Below are 24,335 nucleotides of genomic sequence, written 5' to 3' on the forward strand. Positions count from 1 at the left end.
AAGAAATGCTTGTGCTTCAATATGAAGCGGAGACAAATTTTCTGATCCTAGGCATGTGGCAGATTGGAATGAGTTTGCCGAGGAATATTGCTGAAGTCTCCTCTAGGGAGCCTTTGAGTAAAGACTAAAACTTTGCAACTGTTTGGCATGAGGTATCCTCCCTGAAGAGGAAGGAAAGGCAGAGAAGACTTTTCAACATCTGAATTTTAAGAAAGCTATTCAAATTGTCATTTGACATACTCAATTGAACTGAATGTAGTGCTCTATTTTCCCTAATGTTTATGTTGTTCCCTGGTAGTAAATTGGTTATTTAAAAGCACATCTACCCTCAGAGGCACTAAAGAGTAACCCAATGATATATGATGAGAATGATGTTCATTGCATTGTGCCAACTTGCTCCCAACATCTGTTCAATTTATACAACGACTCATTCTGAGAATTCAGTGCTTAGTGCAAACAACTATGATCTTCCAATATCTGATTTATCCTTGAGGTTTTATGCACCTAAACTTTGGTGTCACGGCATGATTTTGGAAGAAGAAAGGCATCAAATGAAGCTGTATCAATGGGCAAGAGAGTGAATCATAACTACAAAAGTTTTATGTATACAACTTCTGCAATTCAAAGGGCTCAGAGTCAACATGAGGGTATGAGCCAAAACACATGTAAACACTCTTGTTCTCTGTCAGAAACACAATGAAAGCTGCTGCCTGAGTATTGTAGTCCATTGTCATTTCCTACATTGTTTATTCATGTATACTTTATAAATATATAAGTTGGATTTATTTTATAAATATATTTTTAAATGTTTTATAAATGTGTATATTATATAAAAATATATAAAGTACTTTTCTATTCATGTATGTTCACTTGCAATGCAGTTATAATTTGTAGCTGAATACAGCTATTAGAAAAGCTTCAGTCTTTCAATATAGATAATAGGTATTTTCTTTCTGTGCCTCAACTGAAAAAATAAGGCTTCAGTTATCACACAAAAATGTGGATTCTTTACAAATATTACTAAAAAGTAGAAGAAAGTGAAGCCACTTTCACACTTGTTAAAAATGAAATGTTAACTGTAAGAATGATGTGTCGGAAAATAGAGAAAGAGAATCTACTCATTTACAGTGGAAAGTAGAGAAATACCTATTAGATATAACTGATATTGTAAACAAAACCTAAAGAAATAATACTGAAAATTGGAACTAGAGTATACTTTTCAAAAGTAAATTGGCAAGACCAAAAAGATGCCTGCCCCTTGAATAAGAGAAGTTGTGTTTAATTTGCTTAAAGGAAAAGAAACACTTTGTGTGGAAACTGAGAAATCTGAGAACCATGGATTTTTCTCATTTATTTTCCATTGTAATGTCCTTCAGGGTTTTTAACAGCATCAACAATGGCTTGAATAGAGATCTCAGTCATGCAAAAATAGTACATATTCAGGGTTACCAGTTGGTAAGAAATGTTCTCCCTCACCCACAGCTTTGACCAGGTCGCCCTCCCTGCCAGCGGCCTCGCTACTGTTCTTATCAAATGCAGACCCTCTTCTCCGCCTTGGAGGCCCCTCCAGTTCTCCCAGCTTTCATTTCCTCTCTAACCAGCCTGGATTCCCCCAGCCAAGAACCCCTTCGTTCAGTCCTTTCATCCGCTGCCTCGAACCCTCATCACTGCCTCTCACGTGTACCCCTCTGGGAGAGCTGTACTTTCAGCAGCTAACTTCTCTCTTAAAGTATGATTAAACCCACACTTGTTAGGTTAAATGACCAATTGCTTTTACTGGCTTATTATCATTTTTTTAAATCTAACGGCATTTGCCCTGTACAAAAGAGATAATAAAATGGGACCAAGACCCCAGTAACAAATTCCTGTTTTAATTATTATTTTTTTAATTCCTCACCTGAGGATATGTGTTTTTATTATTGATTTTTAGAGAGAGAGAGAAACATCGATGTGGGAAATACTGATCAGTTGCCTCTTGTTGTCGCCCCAACCGGAACCTGCAACCTAGGCATGTGCCCTGACCGGAAACGGAACCCGCAACATCCTAGTGTACAGGACAACACTCCAACCAGATGAGCCACCTGACCGGGGCGGTAGAGTACTTTAATCATTTATGTTTTAACTATTAGAAATGCATGAGGCATGGTACAGAATAAAAAATAAAGTGTCTGTAATACATTTAAATATAGGGGAAAAAAAGAGACACTCTTTTTATATTTTACAATTGTTGCAGGAATTTCAGTTGCTATAACTTTAAGGACCACGCCAGGACTGGAAGGAAGATATGAGAGGAACAAAGTCACAGACAGCCTCATATCCCACCATGAAAGTGGTAACTTGGCAACAAGATGAGAAAAAGGGACAAAGAGAGACAGGATGAGGGAGTGGAAACTGGTAGCAAATGAGCACAGTATCCCAAATAGGAATAAAAATAGACCAGAGCTCAGTCTGCCAGGCAGAACTGCCTTGGGGCATCCGACTGGGTACCACATGCCAAAATGGACACATTAGTGACATGAATCACTCTGATTAGACTTAGTTTCTGAAAGTCCATTCTCTTTCCTGCAATAAACATTACTATTAGCTTGCTTATTTTGTTGCCATTAAAACTAATTCTAATGAGATTCTCAGCTGCAATGCAAAAGGTTGGATTAATTTAATGCCCCTTAAGGTATTTTCTTCGTTGTTAAAAGCACCTTCATTCATTCTCTCAAAAATATACTGAATATCAAGATTATTTCCTCAGAAAATATCCTGAAACAATGATCCTTGGTTTCCTTGTCTGTAAAATAAAGATATTATATATCCATTAAGTTGTGTTGAAAATTAATGAGACAGATCTATAAAGCACTTAATAGAGCAATTGACACACAGTATGCATGCAATATGTTATTGATATTACTATTACTATGAGAACCAGATGACATGTCATTATAACCTAACTTGAGCTATAAACCAATAACATCTCATCCTTAAACCAAACAATGTTTATTTATGTGCATTATCTATTTCCTATACAAAACAACGAATCGCCTTTTTTTCTAACACTTTGATTCTCTGTCTGGTAGGGTGCTGGCCTGATTCATGACAAATGGGGGAAGAACATGAAGGATCAAGAAGAGGTACTGAAGCAGAAGATTTCGTATTCCTTAGCCTGAATTAGAGCTAAAACGTGAGTCAGCTGAGCCATTTCCCACATCTCCTTTGGGTCTCAGAGGAGGACAGATGTCATCGAAACTGCTTCTGCAACCTTCCCTTTTAAATGTCCTGAAGGTTTGTCACCCTTCTTCCTCTCTCTTTGCACTTCACACCCACCCTCTGTAAGCTCACCCACTCCTTCTGTTTCAGACCCATATACACACTAATGACTCCCAAGCTCTTGTCCCTTCAGCTCAAACCTCTCTCCTGAGTTTCGGGCACCTACACCCAACTGATATAACCAGAAAATGCAGCTTGGCTTGAAGAAGTGCATTGCCCCTTCATTCAGCAGCCGTGGGGCCACAGCGCTGAGCCATCCATGTGGACAGCACATGGGCACTGGGTGCCTGCTGTGTGCCGGATTGTTTCAGGCACTGAGGACTCGGGAGCCGACAAGACCAAGGCTGTGTTCCCAAGGACTCGCACATTGGAGAATGTGGTGACCCAGTGGGGAGAGGAAAAGGCAGAAGGAATGATGACAACCAGGTGTTTCTTTGGGAAGAGAGAGAAGATGGTGGTGGCACCAGCTTACCAAGGTAGAGACCACAGGGAGAAATAGCTCGGGAGAAAGGACCAATGTCGCAGCTCTAAAGCATAGATGTTGCTTTCTTGCTAGAAAGCAGGTGACCTTGCATTTACTTTGTGTCAAATCTCCAGCCACATCAACTTGCATCATTTTGTTTTATAAAAATAGGGAAACTGTGCTACCAATAGCAGAAATTAATACAAGGTCAGCACGTGCATGTCTGCATCTCTATTAGACTTGCAGAATAAGAGACTTTATGAAATAAAAATGTTTCCAGCTCTTTTGTTTGTGTTACTACTTTTCTATCCTGGGCAGATGCGAACATCACATGCTTTCTTCAGTTAGCAGACTGGCGGCTGCAGGCTTGTGTTCCACACAAGGTCTGGCCTAAAGGTAAGCTGTACCTTTCTGACACCTGGTCCAAAGAGACTGACAGCAAAACTCCAAACTTCTTCTTACCAGGTCAGCACCAGGGGTTCTAAGCTAGAGAGCCACTTCTGGTCCTCTGCTGAGATTTATTCAAACCGCCAACCACGAAAAGAAAAATAGGAACATTCCCACGAAGGAGAAAAGAGAGAGAAGCCGATTGGGGCATGTGCAGTAAGCACTGCTTATCTAACCACAAATTACATGGTTAATGAATGGTATTTGATTATATATCCTATGTACATATATATAGAAATGTTCCTGTACATGTACTTTTTGTATAAATAAACCCTTCCCTTCTTTTATGGGCCTAACCCTATAGCTCTAATCTTTAATCTACCCTAATTAAGTGCTTGTAAGGAATCATTTTTAAATAGGTAGTCGTACACAGAATGACCATTTTGTGCTAATTTTGAATGCTATTAGGTCGAATGTGCACAGAAATCCTCTTTTCTCCTTTTAAAATGTGTGTGCTGCTTTAGAACAGTGACGTCCCAGGTCTGTGAGCTCGAACAGGCCCAGATTCAAACAGGTTCAAATCACAGCCTGTCCAGTCCTACCTCTGTAATCCTAAGCAAGTTTCTTAACCACCCTGGGCATCAGTTCTCTCACCTACAAAATGAGAAGTATCTCAGTCAGTTTGGGCTGCTGCAACAATGCCATGGACTGGGTGGTTTCAACAACAAATATTAGTTTTCACAGTTTGGGAGGCTGGAAGTCTAGCTCAGGGCGCCAGCAGTCAGTCCGCTGGCGAGGGCCCTCTTCCCGGTTACGTCCTCACGGCCTTGCGCGGTGCATGCCACACAGAGAGAGCAAGCTGTAGCTGGTCTCCTTTCTAAGGACAGTTTCATCAGGAGAATCTCATCTCAGCCTGATTACCTCCCACAGGCTCCACCTCCTAATAGCATTCTACTGGGAGTTAGGGTTTCAGCAGATGAACTGTGGGGGGACATGCAGCCCACAACAGGAAAGTAACCCTAATCCTCAGTGAGGAGGAAGATAATGTCTCCAAAACTCTGAGCATGGCACTTACTATATAATAAATGCTCAGCAAGTGTTATTATTATCACTACATTATCATTAAACATTATTATTAAAAGACTTTTTTCTTTTTAAATTCTCTAGCTGCCTTAACTATATTCACCAGAGAGAGGCTTCACTTAAAAGTAACTGATCTTCCCGTCAGCAAAACCCAAACAGGGTAAACTCAAAGAAAATCATACCTAGACACAAAAGAATCAACCTAGTAGAGCTTATGCTGGGAAAAGGTTGCTTCAAGCATTCAGAGGGTCATAAATGGAATCTGTGAGGTAACAAGCCAGAGGAAAATCACATGATCAGGACAACAGGTGCAGAAAAAGCATTTGATAAAAATTCAACATCTTTCATAATAAAAATTCTCAGGAACCTAGATTTTCTTTAAGGACTCCCTTAAGTAGGTCAGCCCTACCAAGGTCACTCTGCCTTTCTTTAAGTCAACAGTGGTATGTAATATTACCTAATCGCAGGAGTGACTGTCTGATCATATTCACAGTTCATACCCATGTTCAAAGGTAGGGGTGTGGACTCTTGAGGACCATCTTAGAATTCTGTTTTCTATAACGAGCAATGAATAGGAAACCAATATTCTAAAACAGTACCTTTTACAACAGTTCTAAATGTATCAAACAAAATATATACAAGGTCTATATAATGAAAATTATAAAATGCTGATAAGAGAACCAAGGTAGACCTAACATACAGAGAGATAAACCAAGTTCATGGTTTAAAAGATTCAATATATTTTAAAATATCAAATTGACATATGCTTAAATTGATCTATTGCTTAAACATAATTCCAATCAAAATTTCTGCAGGATTTTTTGATACGCTGATTCTAAAATTTATATAAAAAGGCAAAGTACTAGAACTAAAAAACAAATTTTCAGCAAGAACATGGTTGAAAAACTCAACTACCAGATGTTAAGACTTAATATAAAGCTAAAATAATTAAAACATAGTGGTTTTGGTTCAGGGATAGACACAAAATTAAATGGGACAAAATAAAGAGTCCAGAAATAGACCCACATAAATATGCTTGATTCATTTTTTACAAATGTGCAAAAGCAATTTAATGGGAAGGAATAGTCTCTTCACCAAATGGTACTAGAAAAATTGGAAATACATACGCAAAAAGAAAAAACCTCCACTTGACCTATACCTTATGTAAAAATTAACTCACCATGATCATAATAGAATAAAAACTATAAAAGTCTTGGAAGAAATTAAAAGAGAAAATCTTTCTGCATATCATTAAGGCAAAGAGTTTTTATGACACAAAAGCATGTTCCATACAAGACAAAATTGATCATTTGAACTTCATCAAAATAAAAAACATTTGCTCTGTGAAAGACAATGTGAAGGTAATAAAAAGACAAGGTACAGACTGGAAGAAAGTATTTCCAAATTACACAACAAAGGATTTACAACCCAGGAAAAAAATGAGCAAATGCACAGACATGTCACTAAAGAAAATATACCAATTGCAAATAAGCTTGTTAAAAGATGTTCATCATTAGTCACTGAAGAAATGCAAATTAAAATCACAATGAGACACCTCTACACACCTATTCAAATGGCCAATACAAACAACAACAAAAATCACCCTGATAATACCAAGTGCTGATGAGATTATAGAGCTATGGGACTCACATACATTGTTGATGGGAAAGCAAAATAATATAGCCATTCTGAAAAACAATTGTCAGTTTTCTATAAAATAATACATACACTTATCAATCTAGGTATTTAGCGTACAAAAACTGTAAGTGCAGGTTTAGCAATGATTTTCATAACTGCCCCCAACTGGAAACAAGAATGTTCTTCAACAAGGGAATGAATGAACCAACTGGGGTATATCTATACAATGGAATACTACTAAATAATAGTAAAAAGATAAAATTTTTTGATATATGTCACAACAAGGATGAATCTTAAAAGTATTGTGCTAAATGAAAGAAAACAATCTCAGAAAAGAACACGTGATTCCATGTACCTGACATTGCGAAAAAGCCCGACCGTTCTAGGTCTGCAGAGCAGGTCAGTACTTTCCAGGGTTTTGGGTTTGACAACAAAGGACCACATGAGGACATTGGGGGTGTTAGAACTGTTCTACATCCTGACTGTGCTGGTGGTTACACAAATCTATGTTAAAACTCATAGAACTATACACAAGAAAAAAGTGAATTCTATTATAGTACTTAACAAGTAAAAATTAAGCAAATAAAAGTAATATTCTTATCACGGGAGCACATTTAACACACTAATATAACCTGAAAAATAAAGTCAGCCTATTTCTGGCAGAATGTAACTTTAATTTGGCCAGTTAGTTTGACATTGAAAACTGACTTTTACCAATTAGGTAAATTCTATAGAAATTGAATGAATTAAATTAACAGCTCAAAGTTTTGCTACATATATTTAAAGCACATGATGGTATGAAAAGCTTCTTTTCAAAACAATTGCATTAGCAAAGGTTAATTGAAATTAATATTTGTTTTCTCAATTCTTTCTGCGTATATAGGATTAACCAAAGTGCCTCTAAGTAAAAAATAACAGACATTTGATAAATCCTGAAAAAGGCTCAGAAATTGAGACCATGGAGACTCTAATGATTGAACAACAGATTCATGTCCAGGTAAGGTACTTTCCAACTCTTTTAAAAAATGAAAAGAGAATCTAATCAAGTTGCCATCTAACCATTAAAAATAATTTTAAATGACAGAATATTACTATGACCTTTGGCAATAAACTGAAAAGTTGTTGAAAATAATTCAATGCCATTGTTATGATAAAATTCCTTCTATTCCCATGAACTAAATTATGTGAATAAGTTTCAAAGTATTACAATCTAGAAGACAAAAAATAGGAATGGAATTAATGCCAAATCCTGTTACGTTCTACACCACAACTTTTTTTAAAAAAAATAAATCTAATATAGTGAGATGAGTTTCCAAAATATGTCACATTTAACTTTAGTGATTATTTATAAACACTTATTTTTTTCTTTATTGATTTTGGAGAGAGAGGAAGGGAGAAGGAGAGAGAGAAAGAAACATCAATGAGAGAGAACATTCACTGGCCTCCCACTGGGGATCTGACCCACAATCTGGGCATGTGCCCTGACCAGGAATCGAACTGGTGACCTCTTGGTGCATGGGTCGACGCTCAACCACCGTGCCACACCGGCCGGGCTATAAACACTTATAATAGATTTAAGTCACAATTTTTATAAGTTAAAAATTGTTGACACTCAAAGTCTCATGAGTGAGGGAAAAATTTTAAGTAATAATTTCCATTTTAATACATGGTTTTGTTCTAGAGACATATGATAAGGTGATAAAAATAATTATAAGCATTAAAAAATTATTACACCAAAATTAAATTGTGTGGGAGAAGGGGAATAGAAATAACAATTCAGAGAGAAAAAGGAACTAAAATTTACTGGATGTTAAAAGAAGAGCTTGTGCCCTGGCCGGTTTGGCTCAGCGGTTAGAGCGTCCGCCTGCGGTCCGGAGAGACCCGGGTTCGGTTCCCGCTAAGGGCATGTACCTCGGTTGCAGTCTGTCCCCGGCCCTGGTTGGTCGTGCGGGTGGCAGCCACTCGATGTGTCCCTTTCACATCGATGTTTCCCTCTCTCTCTCTTCCTCTCTCTCCCTCCCACTCTGTCTGTACAAAGAATGGAAAAATGTCCTCGGATGAGGATTAAAAAAAAATTAAATAAATAAATAAATAAATAAATAAATAAAAGAAGAGCTTGTAATTTTTTAGTGGTTGGTGAGTACCAAGTCACTATGGTACTTAAATTCCACTGGGTAGATTCAAAAGAGTATTATAAACTTTCATTTTAAAATGTAAATTATTATAATATCCTTTAAATTGTATTCGTTGTCACTATTTACATTCATCATTAAAAATGTTTAGATATTAACTTAAAACCGTGCAAGAGGTATATAATTTTTCAAAATCCTATTAGAGTTACACAAGTAAACATATTTAGAAGAAAATCACAGCTCTAAAATACTATATTACACTGCCTTCTCAATGAGAATTTAGCTGAGAATTTAAATGTGTGCAGGATTTAAAACACAAAATAAACATATGGATTGAGCAGATGAAAATGAAGACTGAAATTACTTCCCAATTGCTGAGCTCAATGGAATTGAAGTTATGAAGGTCGCAATGCTGTTTGGCATTATGAAGTTGCAATTTCAGAATAGTTTCACAGAGACATGATTCATAGTCATGGTGGCCCAGAGCTTAGAGTTCAAACTCTGTGATGCATGAATTACTAAGCAATTGCCACATCACCGGTCCAATTTTGAGGAAAACTGATTGAGCTTACTGAACTATGTCCAACAACAAGAAATAAATAGTACCCTATCTTGGGAATGTTTGGAGACAAATACGAAACTTAGAACTAAGCTAATATTTGTATTATATGGGAAAAAAAACAAACACAGTTTTTTCCAACTACCTGTTTCTGTATCTACTATGTATCTACTATGACTAAATTGACCACCACAGTGGATATAAAGCTGGATTTAAAATTAAAATAGATGATGTATTGAATTGTTCAGAGTGTGAATGATCAGCACTCTTGTTGGAGTGATCAAACTGATTTTTGACCAAAATAGGCTTAGAGCTATGTATATATGATTATATATATTGAAAGATATCAGACTTATACTTTGTAGCTAAAAATTCCTATATTTACTCATAATCTGGAAGACCACAAATGTGGATTTCTGATGGCAAGGCACAATTCTGAACAAAATGTAGATGTCACTGGTCTCCAGTTACGGAACAAAATAATACTCTGTAAGAAGCACAGGAATCAACCTATGATCTCGGACTTCTTAGTGATCAACCTCTAAGTCGTGCCACTAACTAACTCTCTTGACGAGCTAGCTGCACGGCTTAGAGGTTGATCACCCAGGAGAGTGATCACTCATTCGAATGCAGGTGTGGAAGAAGGCCTCCCGTTTCTGGGTTCGGAACCACTGTGCCCCATCAGGCAAAGCAGTATTTGGCAGAGAATAGACACCTGATTTCAAATGAGCTACAAGCAAGAATTCTGAGCCCAGGGAGAACAGGTAGTATTTCGGCTCGACAAGAAATCTATTTTGCCGGGCATTGCTTGTTTTTGCTGGCTACGTGGCACACTGAAATCAAAACAAGACTGTGGTTCTCACAGAAAAACCGGGGAAAGCATTTCTCATGGTTGACAGATTGAACGACGTTTTTGGGGGCTTTAAATGATTTTTTTTTTAAACTTCAAGTTCCAATTCACAGTAAAATGAAATTCAAGTACCAGACAAGTTGATCATGAAGTTTATTAAGAATTCTTCCATGTACTTAGCAGCATCACTAACCAAATAACAACATAATAATGGTACCTTATCTTCCTTATCTTTGGCTACTCTCCCTATAGTACAACCCTACGGACAGGTGCTTCAAAGAACTGAGAGCAGATACCTTGGGGAAGAACACGGCAGGGCGATGGAACAGAGTAGCTGGAACCTAGAGCGCATACAGGAAAGTATTAAGAGAGAAGTAAGAGAGGTGACCGGGGGCCAGATAGCGCAAGGCAGGAGGTCTACAATGCACAGCTCCTGGGGGAAGTAGTCACACTGAATTCTGTGTGAGTGGTGCTCCCCCGGATCTGTGCAATGCAGCAGCACTATGGAGGGCCCCGAAGGTTGTGAAGATGGTGGTTGTTTATTGAGTGAGATGGGCAACCTATAGACAACTTGGAGAGAGGAGGTGTGAACATTTAAGACATCAATAGGATTTGAGGAGCAAAAACAGGACATGCAGCTGCTGTGTGGAGAACAGGCTGCAGGGCCCTGGGGAGGCTTCATGGAACTTGATGAAGAGCTGGAAGGATAATCCACACACGAGCTGAGGTGACTTTCTTGGACCAGGTAGTGGCTGTGGAGGTGGTGAGCACCAGTTGGTTATGTGTATATTTGACAATAGAGTGCGTAGAATTTGCTGACAGATCAGACATGGTGTGGGAGAAGAGGAAGAGTCGAGGGTGACCCAAGGTTGTTGGTTGGAGCAACTGAAAGAATGAAGTTGTTATTTACTAAGCCAGGGAAGCTGGGAGAGGAACAGGTATGGAGACAACATAGGTCAGTTTAGTACATGTCATGTTTCACATGCCTTTTAGACACTGAAGTGGAAATAAATAGCAGGCAGGGTGTGTGTGCGTGTGTGTGTGTGTGTGTGTGTGTGTGTGTGTGAAGCACAAATATGCATGCAGGTCCAGAGTTCAGAGGAGATACGGGCTTGAGACTCACTTTGGTAGCTGTCAGCGGGTGGTGGTATTTAAAGCCACGAGGCTCCATCAGATCTCCAAAAGAGGAGAGACCCAAGGACTAAGCCCGGGGGCATCCTGCTATTTACAGGTGAGAGAAATGAGGTGAAACATCAAAGAAGAAAAGAAAAATAAGTGGCCAAAGAGGGAGAAAAAAATACCTGGAAGCCAAAAGAAGAGAGTTTATCAGTGTGGAGGGCATGATTACATGTAGCAAATGCTGCAGGAGGTCAAGTCAGAGGAGAGCTAAGAACTTCTGGTGGGATTAGCAACATGGATAGAAATCCTTGGAGACCTCGGAAAAGGTGTCTTTGCTTGAGAGGTAGAAGCAAGGACATTGGAATGTGATTCTGAAGCTTGGAAAAATGGAACAAAATTTGGATTGAAATAGAGATTTAAGAGTTAGCAGTACTTATGTGGTCACAAGCAAGTATGAGATTCCCCAGAGAAAATGAACAGAATGTTGAGAAAGAGGGTTGAGATTAGAATCCTGTGTAATGATAACAGTTAAGGGGTCAGAAGAGAAAAAAGAAAGAGACCGGAAGTTGGTTTTTGCTGTGGGAAGTAGCCCATAACAGAGTTCTGGAAACCAAAGGCAAAGAGAGTGGGCAATGAACAGATTGGACAACCAAGCAAAATAGAGACAGACTCGTGGAGAGCAGGCAGACAGCCCTGGAAGTGGTGTGGGGGGAGGGATTGAGAAAAAAAAAAAAAAGAGAGAGAGAGAGAGAGAACTCATGGGCATGGACAATAGTGTGAAGATTTGTGGGGGGGGGGGGCGGGGGTACGAGTGGAGGTGGAAGAGGGCATGGAGGGGATAAATAGTGATAGAAAAAAAAATTAAATTAAAAAATTTTTTTTCATCCTTCCAGTATGGCTGTAGTTGAGCATCGACCCATGCACCAAGAGGTCAGCGGTTTGATTCCCAGTCAGGGCACATGCCCAGGTTGTGGGTCCGATCCCCAGTAGCGGGGGGCATGCAGGAGGCGGCCAATCAATGTTCTCTCTCATCGATGTTTCTATCTCTCTGTCCCTCTCACTTCCTCTCTCTAAAATCAATAAAAGAAAAAAAATTTTTTTAATTTTTTTCTTCATAAAAGAGAGAGAGAGAGAGCTGCAGTTGAAGCAGAAATCAAAAGCCTTCCACCACAAGGCAGAGCCAAGTTTTGTACTTCTTCCTACACAATCCCAGGTGTCTGTTCTTATAGGATATAGTACGTATGGGTTGTAACAGACACTATCAGTTTCAACGGCTAAAGGAAGGAAGTGCATACTCCAGCTACTTTACCCCATAGTAATTCTCAGCCATATGTTACACGATTTTCCAGGTTTTCCCATGAGATTAAGATCCAGTTGTCCACTATGATAGCTGGTTTAATAATTTACCTTTATTAGCCATCTTGCCTTCCCTGAATCACCTCCCCACTCCCCCACGTACCCATTACTCTCCCAGATATACTGTTTGTACTGAAATCCTTATCTCAGGCTCTTCCTTGGGGCTTACATCTCCATTGGCCTATGAGTTCTTGAAAAGTATTCATGTCATTTTTCTTTTTCTTAATTGAATGTATTGGGGTGACATTGGTTAATAAAATTATATAGGTTTCAGGTGTACAATTCTATATATATAATTCATCATCTGTATATTGTATTGTGTGTTCACCACCCAAAGTCGTCTCCTTCCAACATCAGTTATTCCCCCTTTACCTTCATCTCTCTCCCTCACCCTCCCCTTTACCTCTGTTGATCACCATACTGTTGTTTGTGTCTGTAAGTTTGTTTTTACTTAATCCTTTCACCTTGTTCACCCAGTTCCCCAACACCCCTTCCCTCTGGCAGTGGTCAGTCTGTTCTCTGTATCCACGAGTCTCATTCTGTTTTGTTTGTTAGTTTATTTTGTTCATTAGATTCCATGTATAAGTGAAATTATTTGGTAGTTGTCTTTCTCTGACTGCCTTATCTTTCTTAGCATAATACTCTCCAGATTCATCCATGCTGTTGCAAAAGGTAAGATTTCCTTTTTTATGGCTGAGTAGTATTTCATTGTGTAAATGTACCACAGCTTTTTTTATCCACTCATCTACTGAGGGCCACTTGGGCTGCTTCAAAATCCTGGTTGTAAATAGCACTGCAATGAACATATGGGTGCATATATTTTTTCAAATTACTCTTTTGAGTTTCTTCGGATAAATTCTCAGAAGTAAAATCACTGGGTATTCATAAGGCAGTTCTGTTTGTAATTTTTTGAGGTAATTCCATACTGCTTTCCACAGTGGCTGCACCAGTCTGCATTCCTACCTATAGTGCATGAGGGTCCCCTTTTCTCCACATCCTCACCAATACTTGTTTGTTGATTTATTGATGACAGCCTTTCTGACAGGTGTGAGGTGATATCTCATTTTGGTTTTAATTTGTATTTCTCTGATGACTAGTGATGTTAAGCATCTTTTTATAAGTCTGTTGTCCATCTGTATGTCCTCTTTGGAAAAGTGTCTATTCAGGTCCTTTGCCCATTTTTTAATTGGGTTGTTTGTCTTCCTGGTGTTGAGTTATAAAAGTTCTTTATAAATTTGGATATTAACCCTTTATCAGATGTATCATTGGCAAATATGTTCTCCCATTCAGTGGGTTGTCTTTTAATTTTGTTGATGGTTTCTTTTGCTATGCAAAACCTTTTTGGTTTGATGTAGTCCCATTTGTTTATTTATTTATTTTTTGTTTCCCTTGCCCGAGGGGATATATCATAAAAAATATTGCTATGAGAAATGTCCAAGATTTCACTGCCTACGCTTTCCTAGGATTTTTATGGTGTCCAGTTTTACATTTTTCCTTTTCCAGCTCCTGGTACATACAATATGCTTCTAGGTACCCACTGAACTGAACCATTTACATTCGCTAGTGCATCATGGCTGCAAAACTTCTTTCAGACACAGTACCTCAGTTAGCCCCAAAACAACTCTACCATCCAGGCATTATTATTTCTACCCTACAGTTGAGGAAAGAGGTTAAAAGGTTTAAGGAGTTTGCTCAAGACCACACAGTTATTGAGTAAAACAGTTAAAGTTTGAATACAAGCCTTCAGATCTAAGTTTGGTGCCCTTAAAAGAAGCATCCACATCTGGAAGAAAGAAAATGGTTTTGTAATTTAATTTTTAAAATAATTTAAAATTATAAATGTAGGAAAATTTGATGTTCTAGGAAAACCTCATTTTAGTTGACTTATTATAATAAAAAGTGCACAGCTAGATTTTAGTAACTCCATGACGCTATCTATAATCATCTCCAGCAAAACAATGACACTAAGCACTTCAAAGAAATAGTATTGCATAATTTCTCCCAAATGAACCCACAATTTTGTAGGAGAAATTCGGAGTATGTGTTTTACCAACATCCTGACACTACAATTTTGCTGTTAATTCACCAAAGTGGTTGCTATCAGCAACCAGAGCTAGCAAAGCAAATAAGATACTAGGAAAGGGAAAGGAAAAGGAAAGAATACATAGCCCAAGTTGCTTCATGACAAGAGGGATCTCTTCAGAGCCACAGAAATGCCATTTAAAAACTACTTCCCATATACGATTACAGACAAGGTAGAGTAAAGGATTAGTCAGCAAGCTCAGAATGATTGATGGGCCTTGACCTTTAGCCCTGTGAGTTCTCACAACTCAGCTATGGAAACACATATACATGTTTATTTTAAAACCTCTGAAGAACAGTTCCCAACAGCATTATCACTTTAGCACATTATCTACTTTACAGGAGATGGAAAGGATAAGACAACTGTGTATCCTTCTATATGAGACCAAAATACCTTCGGAGTTGTGACTGATTTAAAGGATGCTCAGAGAAGATGAATTAAATTTACAGATGAATTGAATTGAGCACTGGGAAAGCAGCTGTTAGAAGTTGTGGGTTTCGGCTCAATTCAGTTTGAAAAGACATTTTGAAAGCTCTTGAGAGAAGGGGGCTGTAACATTGGGTAGCGTTCAAGGACTAATAATCAAATCAGAATGGTCCCTCCCAGGGTGGTGGACTATTGGGTAGATGATACAGCCCAGTGCAGGGGAAAGGGGGAGCTGGATTTAAAATAACCTTGGGATGACCTCCCTGAACCTCTCAGTTTCCTAATTTATAAAATGAAGATGATAATACCTCAGAGATTTACTCTGGAAGCCAAGTGAGCTCACAGCTGTGAAAGTACTTTGGAAAGGAGAATGGGGTCCGTAATGTAACGGGGGTTTACTATTTTCTCGGGGCAAATGATTTAACAAGTGGGAAGGAGGAGACTGAGATGGGAGCCAACTTTGAATCATCACTCATTTCATGGGCTAAGTAGGAAGCCGACACCCAAGCCAGTCCGCAGCACTGACCGCCTACACCAGCTCACCTCTCTCTGCCTCTGCCCGGTGGGACACTTCCCCTTCTCAAAACTCCAGAATTCCTTTCTGTAATTGACTCCACTCAACTCCATTGACATTTAACCTGTGCCCCTTTATAGTTTCCGTGACGTCGGAGTTACCGTCCTTTTTACCTTGATTTTCACATCTGGGTGTACCAGATTAGGTGTAACACTCCTCACAGCAAGGAAGTGTGGTCGTTATTACTTAGTTGTACTTTGCAAAAAGCACAGAGCACCGTGCTACACAAGGTTTCTCAAAAGCAGCACTGTTGACATTTTGGGCCACATAATTGTTTGCAGCGAGGCCGTCCTATGCATTGTACGTTGTTTAGCAGCATAGTGGGTCTCTACCTGTCTGTCCCCAGAGTTGTAACAACGTCTGCAGACATTGCCAAATGTTCCCAGGTGGGGACTGCAAACCATCCCTGGCTAAGAACCACCAAACTGGATGGCTATAAACTAATATTATGAACACTCTATTACTTGTCTTTCTTCAGATTACCTGGATTAATGCTGTGGACAGAGTAGGTACTCAAGTACTATTTACTGAACAAATGGAAAAATGAGAAAAGGACTTCATTGCTTATAGTTATAAGTGGCCTTACAGCAGAAACCCTTATATATTTAAGACTATATTCTATGATAAATACTTTTCTAGTTGGCATAGAGTATATTCTTAGTACATGAACATATTTCTAGTAACTATGTGTGTGTGCTAGAAATTATATATTTTTTTAAAAATTTTATTTTTATTTTTTTAATTAACTTATTTTTGTTACAGATGTTTTTCCTTCCCCCCATTGACACCCTCCTCCTATTTCCACCACCCCCTGACAGCATTGTTGTCTATGTCTATTGGTTATGCATATATGCATAAGTTCTTTGGTTTATCTCTTCCCTCCCCCCTTATGCCCCTCCTATGAGGTTTCTCAGTCTGAACCCTACTTCTATGTCTCTGAATCGATTTTGTTCTTATACACACAGAGATCATAATTGGCAGTAGCTTTGTCCTAGCACACAAACTATGAGCACGTCTGTGATGCCAGCATCCTGTCTGAATTAATTCTACATGGAAAAAGTATTACAACCCATCATTCTAAAAAGATTATGACAAGTAAAGGACCTCAGATGAATGTCCTCGGGAAATTTCCATTCTCTTTAAACAGAAATGTTCAAATATAAATGGATCATCAATCTTTTCCAAGATCAGAAGATTTGTAGTATCTGCTGCTATTTGGAGGACCTATATCAAGTGACCTTTCAGCATGAGCTATTAAAGACTAATGATGTTAGTTTGATTTTCATGAAGCAGTCCTTTTTGACCATCAGCGATGAAGAACACTGATGACGTGTTCATTCTCACATTCTCTCTACAGATTCTTCAGTCCTCCATCAACAGGCTCCACTTTCCAAATGACCACTAATAAAGTGTTCTTACCAAAAGAAAGGCAAATGTAGATGAAAGAGCAAAGACTTGCGTGACTTCCCGTTTGGATACACTCACTCACTCGTTCCTCTGGTGGCTTATCACCAGATACCCCCTTTTGGAGGGAATCCCAATTTAGCAGCAGACCTCCACTAAACACTGTGCTGAAAAGAAACCAACTTCTACTTTTGGCTACGCTCTAGCAAGTCAACGCCCTCACCACATAAAACCTGGAAAGCCAGACGAACCACAAGAAACATCTACTTAAAGGCATGTGATAGCGGACGTGACTAGTAGGAGGTGAGTGGCTAAGACCTCAGAGAGAAGATAACTACAGAAAAAACAGCTTAGGTTCTGCGCATGCTTTTTCCCTTGTAGAACTTGCTGATTCTTGTCCTGGCGCTAGAAACTGAGAATCTGGACATGGGGTAGAGAAGTCTGTAGAGTTTTGGCAATCCCATGGGGGTAGAGAGACAAAAATTAGCATTTTGATGCTGCCAGAGGAACTGGGTATTAAGGGGTCAAATAAGCAGTGAGAAAGGAGACAGACAAGCGGCCAGTGGGAAGGACTTCCCCTCAAGGCGTTTGCCCAAGGAACAAGAAGCTAAAGAGCTCAGCAGAAAACCTCTGTAAAGTCCAGTGGAGAGGCCAGCAATCCTGTTGTCTACGAAGGAAAACATCAGGATTTGGGAAAGAGGAGCAGAACACAGTAAACGTCTCAGTTTCTCAGTTGGGCCCACTGGAGAAATGTACCCACAGAGTGGAAACAAACTAGAGGTGGGTGAAGCCTTATTAACATGCCTTATAAACACAACAACAGCTCAGTCTCTGCCCTGGCAGGGGTGGCTCAGCCGGCTGGGCATCATCTTGTGCACTGAAAAGTCACAAGTTCAATTCCCGACCAAGGCACTTGCCCAGGTTGCTGACTTGATTTGCACTTGGGGGTGTGCAGGAAGCAGCCGATCCATGAATCACTCTGGCATCGATATTTTTCTCTTTCTCTCTCTCTCTCCAAAAATCAATAAAAATGTTTTGTTTTTTTTAAATCAAGTCAGTCTGGGATTGAATTAAGGTGATCTGTTCACATTCTATGTGCCCACCCTCCAGGAGAGAATGTGTTGCCCCCAATCTCAGCCAACAGCTTCTAGCTCCTTCTGCCTCACCCGCAGAGAGCTGCCACGCCCTTCCTGGGAAGGACCACATCCAGTGCCTGACTGGGGCTGGGGGTAAACAGCCATGCCCAAGTTAACAACGGGGACACGTGCTGAGAAGTGCGTCCCTGGGCGATCTCATCCGTGTGTGTGCACTGACAAAACTCTAAATGCAACCTCCCACGGACCTCAGCACGCGGTACACCTGGTGCTCCTGGGCTACAAGCCTGTACAGCACATTCTGTACAAAACAACTCGAGATTAAATCAAGTTCAAGAGAAGGCGCAATCAAGACCAGAGTAAACACCAGGTGGCCGAGGCTGCTGCCAGCGCAGCGTGGCATACGTTTCACAGCAAACTCCTTTTTCACGGGTAGAAAGAGTACACTCTCAAATAATGATAACAGGTAGAGCACAGCGAATACATAAAGCAGCTGCACGTAGTCATTTATTTTCACTATCCAGGATTATGTGCAGCCAGAACCGTGCGCGCTATTCTTTCCTATGCCAAGAAGTGCAGCACCGCCACAGACATGTGAGTGACGCATTGGGCTGCGATGTTATGACGGCTCCGATGTCACTGGGCGAGAGGAATTTTTCAGCTGCATTATAATCTCATGGCACCATTGTCATTTATGAGGTCCATCACTGACCAAAACGCCATTATGCAGCGAACACTGTGAAGACCCGGCTATCTCGGCCCGATATGGAACAACTCTTTCAGGCCACGTGTGCCCCAGGGCTCGCCATGGTCTTAGCTGAGGCTTTAATGAGCCTGGATCTTGTTTCAGCACCTCTCTCTGCCCAGTTCTGCGTTTTCTCTCTTCTTTACACAAGTGCTGATAAATAGCCTGTGCAACAAACTCTCTGTCAGAGACTGTTTCTGGAAACCCACTTGGGACAGTCCCAGGAGTGGTCCGTGAAAGGAAGTGATGTCATGGGCTTCTCGATCTGGATCGGTCAGGCTGGATGGCAGTGGAGCTGACATCATTGACGGGTGAGTGGAGATAGACTTTCCCTGGCATAAGGGGGTGGTCCGATTTTTACCCTCATCAGAGGTGAATGGGAATAGTCTGCCTGTAGAAAAGCTGCACGGAACGGGGCAGCTCATCGAGTGTTTGAGATGCGCAGAGGAAACAGCGATGTGGACAATGGCTGGATGGCTTCCTGCTGAGACCAATGTCCTAGAGAAAGAAACTCAAAGCTACAGGCAACCGTAACTCGTGTGTGAAAGTCAAAGGGCCTCTCTTGTAACTTAGAAAGAAGATCTTACAAGAGAGTCTAAAAAGCTGAAAACAGACAAACAAAAAAAATTGATAATGTAGACCCATTAAAATTAAGACCTTGTATTTCATCACAGACACTAACAAGAGGGCGAGAGAAAGGGCAAGCCACAGAGTGGGGACTCTTCACAATACATACACCCCACAGCCTGCATACCCAGAATGCACAAAGAACTCTAAGCCGAAAACAAAGACAGACCACTCATTCAAAAAATGGGCAAAATGCTTGGGCAGACACTTGGCAAAAAGAGATATTCAAAAAACTTGGAAAATTCAATCAAATTCATCAGGAAATGCAACTTAAAACCACAAAGAGACACCACGATACTGTTATCAGAGTTGCCAAAATGAGAAAGACAGACAATGCCCTGGCTGGTTTGGCTCAGCGGTCGAGCATTGGCCCACGGACCAAAGAGTCGCAGGTTCAATTCCGGTCAAGGGCGCGCACCTCGGTTGTGGTTCGTCCCCGGCCCTGACTGCCCTGGTCAGGGTCCTGCGGGACGCAACTAGCCGATGTGTCTCTCTCAAATTGATGTGTGTGTCTCTCTCTCTATCTTTCCCTCCCACACTGTCTGAAAATAAATGGAAAAATATCCTGAGGTGAAGATTAAAAAAATAAAAAGACAAGGCCAGTGTTGGGGAGAATCTGGAGCCAAGGGTATAAATTGCTACAACCACTTTGTTTTTTTTTAATCCTCACCCAAGGATACCTTTTTCCATTATACTTTTTTCCATTTATCTTCAGATAGAGTAGGAGGGAGGGAGGGAGAGAGAGAGAGAGAGAGAAACATCAATGTGAGAGAGACATGTCGACTGGTTGCCTCCCGCACAACCCTGATCAGTGCCAGGGACTGAACTACAACGGAGGTACGTGCCCTTGACCGAAATTGAACCCACAACTCTGGTCCATGGGCAGATGCTCCAAACCGGCCAGGGTAGCTACGACCACTTTAAAAACTCTTTTGCTGAACAAATACATAGCCATGCTCAACCAAAGACATGTGCAAGAATAGTCATAGCATCCCTACACACAATAGCTGGAAACAACTCAAATGTCCCTCAACAAGAAAAATACGTTGTGATATAATCATATACTAGAATATCGAACAACAGAGAATGAATGAACCACAAGAAGATGAAAACATAATGGATCTCTTAAACATAATGTGGCACAAAGGCAGGTAGACACCAAAGGAGTACATACTGTTTGATTCCACTGATAGCAAGTTGAGGAGTAGGCAAAACCACCTAAGGTGCTGGGAGTCAGGAGAGAGGATCTTTTGGGAGGGTGGAATGACGGGGAGGGGGCTTGAGAGTGTTTCTGGGATGCTGATAACATTCTGTTTCTTGATCTGGATGCTGATCCCATGGGGCTGGTCAGGTTGATAGAACTGATTGCACTGTACACATTATTTGCATGCACCCTTGCATGGATGGTACACTTCAAGGAAAACATTTAGAAAGGCAACAGAACACAGACACTTACCTTGCTTTCCTTTTTCCTGCTCTGGTGAGAAGCAAATCCTGCTGACGTTGTTGCTTTCAGTTTGGTTTCTGAACTGGGCGCACTCGAGGAAAGTGGGCCAGGAGGCGTTCACCATGCCCAGGACTGACTCGCAGCCCTCTTTTGCTGCTTCACAGAAGGACCGGCAGGGCAGGAGTCCATGACTAGAAGAAAAGAGAAAGGTGAAAATTAATATTTTTACAGGCTGCTTCTCAAAATAATCATGAAATTAAAGTTGGCAATGAGGACTGTAATAGTATCTTAATTTATATTTATTATGTCAACAACTTACATTTCTACATTCAATCTCATAACATGAATGTCGGCCCCCTAACGTCACGGCGCGAGAGGGAATAAGCTAGTTCCATAACAGGTCATCTAGCTGCACCCCGCAGAAGCGCTAACTCCCCCAATCCGTGTTTTTTTAGATTTGGGGTGTTAAAGTAAACCTGTCAACCAAAAAAGAGCCCTACTTAATAACAAAAGCAGTAAATTAACATGGAAATGAAGGCCCCCAAAATGGAAAGGCACAAGTAGGTCACAAAATAGGTTAATCTCATTTCTTTTTCTTCCCTCTGAGAAATTCAAAGTATCTCTGAGAGGCAGAGAGAAAGCTGTTTCTTAATTTCCTCTACCTCCCTGGAAAAGAAATATAAAAACTAACGGCAAGTCAATTATTTATGGACAGTGATAAACAATGTATTTATCGACACTTTATCTTCTCAGATTTCTATTTTATCTTCTGCAAAACAGAAAAACGCAGACAACTGTCTGTTAACTGTAAGAGAAACGATGCCTGGAAGTTTGTCTTTATTCATCTGACACGCCACCAAATACTCCTGGTTCCACAGTGTGTCTGGGGACTCGGATGCTACAAAGGCCAGACAGTGGCCTGTCCCCTTACAGACCCAGGCTTTCCCTACTTTGCCCCCACAGACCACCTCTCTCACCCGGCTGGCGAGCGAGCTAGCACAGCATTTCAAATGGCTTTAAGAAAACTGGAAAAGAAAATACACATGTCAGTCAGAGCAAAGCACACACCTCACAAACGTAGTGTTACTAAAATATTTCAGAGCCACACAATATTTGATCTGTAAGAGACCTTAAACAATACCTCATTCAAATCCTTCATTTGAGACAGGACCTGATTCTGAGATCTACAGAAGGTCACACAGCTTTTTTTTCCCCCCCAATATGTTTTTATTGATTTTTTTAGGGAGAAAGAGATAGAAACATTGATATGAAAGAGCAATATTGATCAGCTGCCTCCTGCACACTCCCCACTGGGGATCGAGCCCGCAACCCAGGTATGTGCTCTGCCCGGGAATCAAACCAGGACCTCTCAGTCCATGGGATGATGCTCAATCCACTGAGCCACACCAGCCAGGCGGTCACATAGCTTCTTAATGGAAGAATTGAGAAAAGAATCCAGCTGTTTTGACTTTCAGTCCACAGACTCTGTCTACTCTCCTGTATTCGCTCTTCTCATATAAGGACCTAATAATTGGGCTTTAAAAGTTCCTTGACCAAACTAGTACAATTACAATACCCCATTCATCCTTCTACAAATTACAGAAACATAATGGGATGTGCCATCCACTGAGTTAAAACAGAACTGATAAAGTCCTGTGAAGAATCCTGGGAGAGAGATCTCATTATATATAAAAAGGTGGGTGGAGCCCGGCCGGTGTGGCTCAGTGGTTGAGCATGGACCCATGCACCAAGAGGTTGCTGGTTTGATTCCCCATCAGGGCACATGCCCAGGTTGTGGGCCCGACCCCCAGTGGGGGGCATGCAGGAGGCGGCCAATCGATATTCTCTCTCATCGATGTTTCTATCTCTTTCTCCCTCTCCTTTCCTCTTTCTCTCAAAATCAATAAAGAAAAAAATTTTAAGAAAATAAATAAAAACGTGGGTGGAAAAGGAGAATTCAGCAATTTTATTCAGATACGAGTGCTTTTGACCTTCCTCTCAGAAACTTATGTCAAAACTAAATATATTTTCTTTTAAAATTAATTTTAGAAAGAAAAAAGAAGGGGGAGCAAGGGGGGAGAGAGAGAGAACATCGATTTGTTGTTCCACTTATTTATGCACGATTGGTTGCTTCTTGTATGTGCCCTGACCGGGGAACCTGCAACCTTGGCCTGTCAGGATGATACTTTAACCAACCCGCTACCCAGCCAGAGCCAAAACTGAGTGTCTTTTAGAGCCCTGGTATTCATATAGTTATCTACCTACATTCATATGTAAGTACATTTGTTAGTGAACATGTGGAAGGAGAGGTTTTGCGCTTGAAAGATTAGGTTTAGGGCATAAAATATTGACAGGTCCATGCAAGTATCTTGGTGTAAAGAGAACACCTGACTGTCATTCAAAAACTATGTTTAGGTATTTACAGACTAAGAAAGTATCACTTCAGTAACATTTCTCTTATTCCAGAGAAAATAGAGACTCGATTTTCTCAAATAAAACTTGGGCACATGGTTGAGGAAGATGGAGAACACAGAATCCCTGTGCAGTTGCCTGCACTTTGCTAGACGTTGTTCTGAGTGCTTCGAGGGCATTCACGCTTGTATTTCTCACTGCAGCCAAGTGATACATGCTAGTATGTCATTCCTAATACCCAAGTAAGGAAACTGAAGCATGGGAAAAATAAGAGGCTCGTCCAAGGTCATCGAGCTAGTGAGGGTCAGAGCCAGGATTCAAACCCAGGCAGACTGACGCAAGGACTCAATCTATTAACTACTCTATGACTCTATTACATGTCAGTCCTTCCTTTAGGAATATGTGTTCCAAGAGCACAATTCAAGGGTAGTTGAGAACTTGACAGGCACTTTCCAAGTGGACCAAACATATACACGGAGTTTGGGTCCTCCCTTCACTCTACAATCGCTGGTTAACCTGCAGTGAATCGGCATTTGCCAAAGGGGCTAAGGAACACAGGGGAAGAGTAAAGTCACTGAACTTTCTTTTCCAGGTGTGTGAAAGCCCACAGTAAACATACAAGTCAGTGAGGCTTGGCTTTGGCATTGCCTCTGGGTCCCTGACGTGGATCCCAGTCTG

General features: G+C 40.6%; 1 protein-coding gene across 2 annotated transcripts in view; it reads right to left on the reverse strand.

Moving 5' to 3' along the window:
• Positions 1-24,335, reverse strand: part of CORIN (corin, serine peptidase) — a 199,200-nt gene that overhangs the window by 92,046 nt on the left and 82,819 nt on the right. For both annotated transcript variants that reach the window (XM_036263520.1, XM_036263514.1), the window contains one exon: positions 21,255-21,436. In XM_036263520.1, the coding sequence (XP_036119413.1) occupies positions 21,255-21,436 (182 nt within the window). The remainder of the gene's footprint in view (positions 1-21,254; positions 21,437-24,335) is intronic.

This window comes from Molossus molossus, unplaced genomic scaffold (genome assembly GCF_014108415.1).
Source record: "Molossus molossus isolate mMolMol1 unplaced genomic scaffold, mMolMol1.p scaffold_m16_p_1, whole genome shotgun sequence".
Taxonomy (NCBI): Eukaryota; Metazoa; Chordata; class Mammalia; order Chiroptera; family Molossidae; genus Molossus; species Molossus molossus.